Source organism: Haliotis asinina, chromosome 7 (assembly GCF_037392515.1).
Source record: "Haliotis asinina isolate JCU_RB_2024 chromosome 7, JCU_Hal_asi_v2, whole genome shotgun sequence".
Classification (NCBI taxonomy): domain Eukaryota; kingdom Metazoa; phylum Mollusca; class Gastropoda; order Lepetellida; family Haliotidae; genus Haliotis; species Haliotis asinina.
The window spans coordinates 27,868,213-27,875,472 of record NC_090286.1 but is presented as its reverse complement, the minus strand read 5'-3'; the positions used below and the strand labels follow the sequence as shown (position 1 = coordinate 27,875,472).

The 7,260-nt window shown below is 38.9% G+C and overlaps 1 protein-coding gene across 1 annotated transcript in view; it reads left to right on the top strand.

The window, feature by feature from the left end:
* The first annotated feature begins 3,614 nt into the window (after nucleotides 1-3,614).
* Nucleotides 3,615-7,260, top strand: part of LOC137290701 (ATP-binding cassette sub-family D member 3-like) — a 63,107-nt gene continuing 59,461 nt past the window's right edge. Inside the window, exons 1-2 of the mRNA XM_067821784.1 lie at nucleotides 3,615-3,748; nucleotides 4,985-5,018. Coding sequence (XP_067677885.1) covers nucleotides 3,642-3,748; nucleotides 4,985-5,018 — 141 coding nt within the window. The 5' untranslated portion in view covers nucleotides 3,615-3,641. The remainder of the gene's footprint in view (nucleotides 3,749-4,984; nucleotides 5,019-7,260) is intronic.

Below are 7,260 nucleotides of genomic sequence, written 5' to 3'. Positions count from 1 at the left end.
ATGTGCCAAACACCACTCAACACGCCTGTCTTTATATTCTTGTTTCATGAGAGGAGAAGGAATTCCAGTCTTTTTCTCCCATCCAAGATCAATCAAATTTCTTCTAACTGTAGATTTTGATACAACTGTTGATCCCCTTTCTATCATTTCATACCTGATGTTGGAGATGCTTGCCCTTTGCTTTTTAGACGCTAAAATTCCCAGCGGACGCGATCTGAGAAGTCCAATTTTCTGGGTCTCCCTGCTCCTTTCTGGTGCCCCAAATCCTTTCCCTCTTTAAAATTCTTCCTAATCCTATACACAGTAGAAAGAGGAGTTCCTGTTCTCTCTGCCAATGTATTTACATCATCAATTCCTTGATTACACAACTCAAAAATCAACCTTCTCTTATCTTCAGCAGACATTGTTGACAGTGCTGAGGAAAATGACGTCTGCTACAAATTCAGGGGAGGTAACTCTAATTGTACTATACTCAGTAGGCAAAGATGAGTTACCTCCCTGATACCATTACTTAGTTTTAAGTATCAGTGAATCAGTTGAGGTGATAGGATAGCTCAAAGTAAGAAGAAAAATTCTCAATAATTATGAACCAGACTATATATGAAATTCCTGAAGGGACAACTGCGTTTCCCCCAAAATAAGGATCTCACTATAACGACTTATAATCTCGTAAAAACGACTTTCAAATCTTGTTATAACGTCTTTCCCAAAACTCGTAGTAACGACTTTTCATCTAAAGTACTTTTAATGTTTTTAATTTCTTCTGGTTTTCTCCAACACTCACTTCCCGTGGCGATATGACCGTAGCTGTAGATAGCATCACATTTTCATTCCCATATCCAACTGTATCTATATCATGTTCCCCAGGGTACGAGATGTGTATGTACTGAGACCCTATCAGGCATTGATACTGAATTATTTTCATTTGACCAAGAACTACCATTACTACTACTACTTTGACTTCATGTGTGCTGAGTCTTTCTTCTCATTGCAATGCAACATTGACATGTGTTATGTCTTTGTACAAATCTAAACATGACAGTCTTTTGACTTTGTATAAAACTACATATACCTGTGTTATGTCTTTGAACTACAGTTATCTCCCCAAAACAGGGTCCATCGGTGATATCGCTTTTCTGAGAATGAGCCGATATATCGTCAATAAAATACTATAATACTATATATCACAAAGACTTCATTGTGCCATTACAATAACGACATGATATAATAATGGGCTATACTGACAATCACTCGGGTGAGATTCTCCATACATGTACACCACTTTTACTTTCAGTACAATACTACATACATCATTACTATTTCTCTGTACAATAATAGATGCATCCGCATGATTTCCTGGAACAATATGACATACAATAGCACCACGTCAGTACCGTATTTTTTCGTAGTATGATCTGCATACACCATGACATATTCGAATTTGTATTTTTCCAATATTGGTCTAATTTCATCCTGAACCAGCATAATGTAAAACGTATCAGTAAATACTTATAAGCTGAAGACCTGCAGAGAGGACATTAGCACTACAATCCGTCACATTGTCTAAACTGGATTATTTCTACAGTCCAGATGAGTGCCGGTTTAGACAGCTTCCACTGTAGCCACCATCCTAATACTGTATGAAGTAACAGGCTATGTGCAATAACCCATGATGCACGAACTTCTTTGCAGTAAACTGTTTTCAAAGAACAAGACTGTGCAAATTTAGTTAACCGACTCTACAATGCACAATGAAATGAAAGTATTTCTCTCGTTTTAAAAAGCGGACACTGGCATATAAATATAGGAACAATTCATTTAAGGATGAACCTTACGCTAATGTATCACAGCTCAAATCACACCACCACACACTAACGAAAGTGTCCTTACATTTTATCAGGGAGCCTATATAGAGTAACCCTGATTTTTGTTTCACCCTAACTCGTAAAGGACGTTTAATTAAATGTAAGGACATTATCACGTGATATAGAAGTTGTTATTACGAGATTTTAATTAAAATGTCGTTCATCGATATTTTAAAGGGACGTTTAATTAAATGTAAGGACATTATCACGTGATATAGAAGTTGTTATTACGAGATTTCAATTAAAAAGTCGGTCATCGATATTTTAAAGGGACGTTTAATTAAATGTAAGGACATTATCACGTGATATAGAAGTTGTTATTACGAGATTTTAATTAAAAAGTCGTTCATCGATATTTTAAAGTCATTACGAGTTTTGAAAGTCGTTACATTGAGATCATAAGTCGTTATAACAGGATTATGAGTCAGTTCAGCTCAACCAACCTGATGAGGGGGCGAGGATAAGCCCCGGATTGTCGTAAAATAAACTCAAGAAGTTGCAATTCATAAAATTTGTCCTGTATCATGAGCATCGTTCTACGCAACTGGGACACCATGACATGGTCAGCGAGTCTGACCACCCGATCCCGTTAGGCGGGTGGGTTGCTGAAGACTACTTCTAACCCGAATCTTCCCCGCATCACCTTGATACCCTGGTACAGATTAACAACTAACGCGCCAACTTCAGGGATACCACAAGCAGCAGGGTGTGCACCGCCCCCCCCCCCCCCCCCCGCCCCCCCCCCCAAACACACACACACACACACACACACACACACACACACACACACACACACACACACACACACCACCACCCCTTTTTTGTCTCGAAATTTTGTTAAATAACGATTGAAACCCGGATGAAAATAAAGTGAGTGTGCACCCCCTTTTCTTACTAGTATTCACGGGGATCCAGAAGGGGTGGGGTTGATCATAGTTTTTGTCCTGAGGAGCACTAATTACCCATTAACCTTTGAACTTCGTGATTTGTGTGCACGCCCTTACACACGCACGCACACAGAGGTGCTGATACAACTCAGAAGTTGAATTGTTTCTTAATGGGAGGATGCGACAGGTTTGAACGATGAGTGGTTGGTGGTGATGAGTATAAATGTATACATGTCATCAGAGACCATATAATAGATTATATGGTCTCTGATGTCATAAATACCGGCATACAACTTTGAATAACAAAATAGTTAATCATCTGAACCTTTTCAATACGTCATAATGTTTATGAGCACAAAGTCAAAATACTTAGTGGTGGAATATACAAACGCCGAGATTGTTGTTTAACGCAGTACTCAGTAATATCCAGTCCCAAATCCATACTGTCCACATTTTTAATCATTTTTCTTGTCAATTGATATAAAAGAGCTGTTTTACGTGAAGGAATAAAACTGTCAGTTTTGTTTTATTTCGTGTCCGCTCTTCCCCACCAAGTCTGTATAAATTTTGGCGAAATCTTGTTTCGCTGAGTCATTTTCACTAATCTTACTGCCCTCCATCCCTGTCACCTGTCCAGTGAAAACGCCTTCTTTGAAACATTGAAAATGCAAGAATTCATCTCTCGTGAAAAAAAATCGTCTTCTTGGTTAGCATTCCTGGTTCTGAGTTAGAAAAAAACATCTCATATTGAAAAAAAAACGAAATGTACTGTTGGATTAACGTTGTTTCATAATAGGTCTAGTACTTGTCACTCTCGGGTCACTGATCGACTGATCTGAGAATTGTACTTTACACCGGAAGTAAACTTTGACCTTCACCTGGGGAAAACATGGCTGTGCACAGTAAACTCACGCCAAGGAATTCGGCAATAGTGACGGCTATAGGTGTGGGTATATACCTTATCTACAAAAATGCCAACCTGAAGAAGTCGAGAAGGTGAGAGTAAAGTAGAATCAGAGTTTGTCATTATTTCAGCTATGACATTTTGTGGACAATATTTGCATGGATGACCGATCACTGTCGTCCAGGAAAAGCCTCTTAGTCGTCTTGACAGTGTTGGTAGCCTCAGAAAGTCTGTCTATGCGTGTTCGGCGTCGGTTTTAAAACATTCGGCATTGTGGTATTGCTTGGGGGACTTTGAAATCGGTTCATGTGAAGGATTTGTCGCCGAAGCGACGTCAGTTTTGATAAGACAGGTCGAATGATCTACCTGCAACCGGCATGTTGACCCAGCTTAATGTTACGTAGTTTGTAAGGTCCATCACTAGAAAGCCTGTCATGTCTTGCTCGTAATACTGAGGTGTAACGACAGTGATTAGACACAACGGAGTTACGTTTGTCTATTTCTGTTCCAAAAGAATCAAATATTGTTAGTCAAGGTTTAAACTGAATAAAAAATGCTTTGGAGGAGAACACCCTGCCAGATTCATGACAAAGTAAACAGTAAAGAAAGATTCTTTATAACTAGGCATAGTAGCCGTGAAAACAAATGATCAGAGTCACTTTGCTTAACACATAAAGTTGGGGTTATGGTGAAAACTGTTCTTTCTGTTGCAATAAACTTCCCGTTTATGGAAGACATTGGGCTCATCTCACTTTTACACATTACAACTTCTGATCATTGCTAGGGTGGACTTTGACTCACTTTAGTGCATGTCAGATCACTGTGGAGTTCTAAAGCTACAATTTAATGTTTATCATTCCAGCAGTGGTGTCATCAGTCTATAAGTTACAGCCAGCATTATTGCAATCAACATCTAAACATGTTTGTCATGGTAACCATGGCCAACTGCCCAATAATTTGAATGAGCAGACTATTACAATCTGAATCTTATGTGACAGTTGGGGTTTGAAATCATTTTCCAACTGCTTATCAGTACAATAATGTTTGAATAATTTTTCAGCTGATCAAACTTTCAGTATAGGTGAGTTTGTTGTGCTTAACATGACTTCTATGGTTTTTAGGTGCTTTAGGCACTTCATATTGTCCTTTTGGTTTATTCTTTGAATAGTAACAACTATAGTTCATATGATTGAAAACAGGTTTAGGTTGTGTCAGAAATTAGCATATTGTTTTGTTATTATCAAATTGTTTCAAACATGTGAAATAGACAAACTGAAATATTTACTATGACTCATGTTTTTAATTTTTCCTCTTCTTTTCACTTTCAGAAATCAGCCAGATATCAAAGTTGTTATATCCGAGGTAAGTTGACATTATACTTGTGAAAAGTTACAGAAAACATCCATTACTCTTGCCCCCCGGTCGGGATATTGCTAGATTATTGCTGAAATATTCGACTTGACAGCGAATACTTCAACTACTAAACTACACTGCCAGACCACCACACCATTACATCACCACATGACTGCAATATTGCACCGCAAGGGTTCCTGAAAATAAAGAAAGTATCAGAACCCCTTTTTATTATAATTTTGAATTTTTTGTTATGGACTTTTTTTGTGGGTATATGTTCATTTCAGAGTCTAGGTGTTAGTCTGTGGAGTAGGCACTTAGTGTATAAGCATGATAAACCAAGAGTTAGTCTGATGATGTTGAATTTACATCTGGTAACAGGTGCCACAGGGGTTTATTGGCAATTGTAAATATGATATCGGTTATGAATAAATGCGTAATGGATGACATGTAAGATTATTTGTAGTCTGTACTGGAAATGACCATTTGTTTTGAAGAGCATGTATCAGTTTTGTTCATCTATGTATTTATTGGTTTAGTCTCCATTTGTCCACATCTCTACTCACCCACATCTCAATCAGCCCACAAACGCAATGGAAGTCAATTAAGGCAAGACAATGCACCCGTACTCTCACAATGAGATGGCCCTACAAGGTTGGGATTAGTCATTAATTCCCTACATCTCTGAGATAGTGGACAAAGTGATCTTGTTTTAGTGTTGTTATAGGGGTCTTCAATGGAGTAGGAAATTTAGTGAAGGCCTAAAGGAAATTACAACTTAGTTAAAATAAAATGGACAGTACCAGGCCCCCCTAAGTAATTGAAGGAATTACAGCAAATTTGAAGGAATTGCATCTCAAATGTAAACAAACGCAGCCCACTCGCGAAACAATTGCAGCGATATCGGTAGTTTAACGGTAATAACAGAAACACATCGGCCCTATCGGAAGCAATGCCGGTAATACTGGAAACACGATCGGCCATCTTCGGAGATTTTTCGGTCGCAAGCGGAAACTCACGCAGCAAAACATGGCGTCGTTGGAAGAAGCACCCGTCTCGGTGAGATTTGTTTTTAGTTCCTACTATTACATTTTCATACTTATCCATCTTGGACCACCCGTGTTGAATGCGTTTAGGTATGAGGTGTTGTCGGGGTAATAGCTTATGTTTTTAGGAAAAGATTGTCACTGCAGAAGAGTGTCACAAGTCATGCCCCTGGAGATTGTTTACATCTGAACATCGAAGTCGTGCCGATGATTACGAACATCATGAACGTGCGCCATGAAGAAGTTTATGAGCCATAATTTTTCTTGCTACGAAGTGCAATTGACAAATTTAAACACATTTTACAAAAAAAATGATGTTATATCTGGCGCACGTTCGTAATCATCGGCACGACTTCGATGTTCAGATGTAAACAAACTATGGGGCATGACTTGTGACGCTCTCCTAGAGTGACTATCCTTTCCTAAAAACATAAGCTATTGCCCCGACAACACCTCATACCTAAACGCATTCAACACGGGTGGTCAAAGATGGATAAGTATAAAAATGTAATAGTAGAAACTAAAAACAAATCTCACCGAGACGGGTGCTTTTTCCAACGACGCCATGTTTTGCTGCGTGAGTTTCCGCTCGCGACCGAAAAATCTCCGAAGATGGCCGATCGTGTTTCCAGTATTACCGACATTGCTTCCGATAGGGCCGATGTATTTCTGTTATTACCGCTAAATTACCGATATCGCTGCAATTGTTTCGCGAGTGGGCTGCGTTTGTTTACATTTGAGATGCAATTCCTTCAAATTTGCTGTAATTCCTTCAATTACTTAGGGGGGCCTGAGTACATATGATTCAATTATCTAATACTCACAACTCACTTCTCTTATTTCATTTCTATAACTCATTGTAACGTTATAAAATGGTAGTTTGGGAAGTATGGATAGTCACAATGGCTAAACTACAGAAAGCAGATTCCATTTTGTCTCAGAGAGGAGGAAGACAGGTACTGCATGATGGTCATAAGTACCTACTCCATGTTGTCAGACAGGTAGCCACTCACTGGAAGTGTATCATAGATAAGTGTAAGGGTAGATGTAGTGTAAGCCAAATTTTGTTTTGCTTAAACGCTGCTGTTTGATCTGGCAACAGGACCTTGATCTCCAGTACCACAGAGATGCTGGATATCCTTGCTGATGCCAAAACAGAGTACATGGATGGAACATTTTTTGTGTGTCCCAGTCTGTGGCAACAA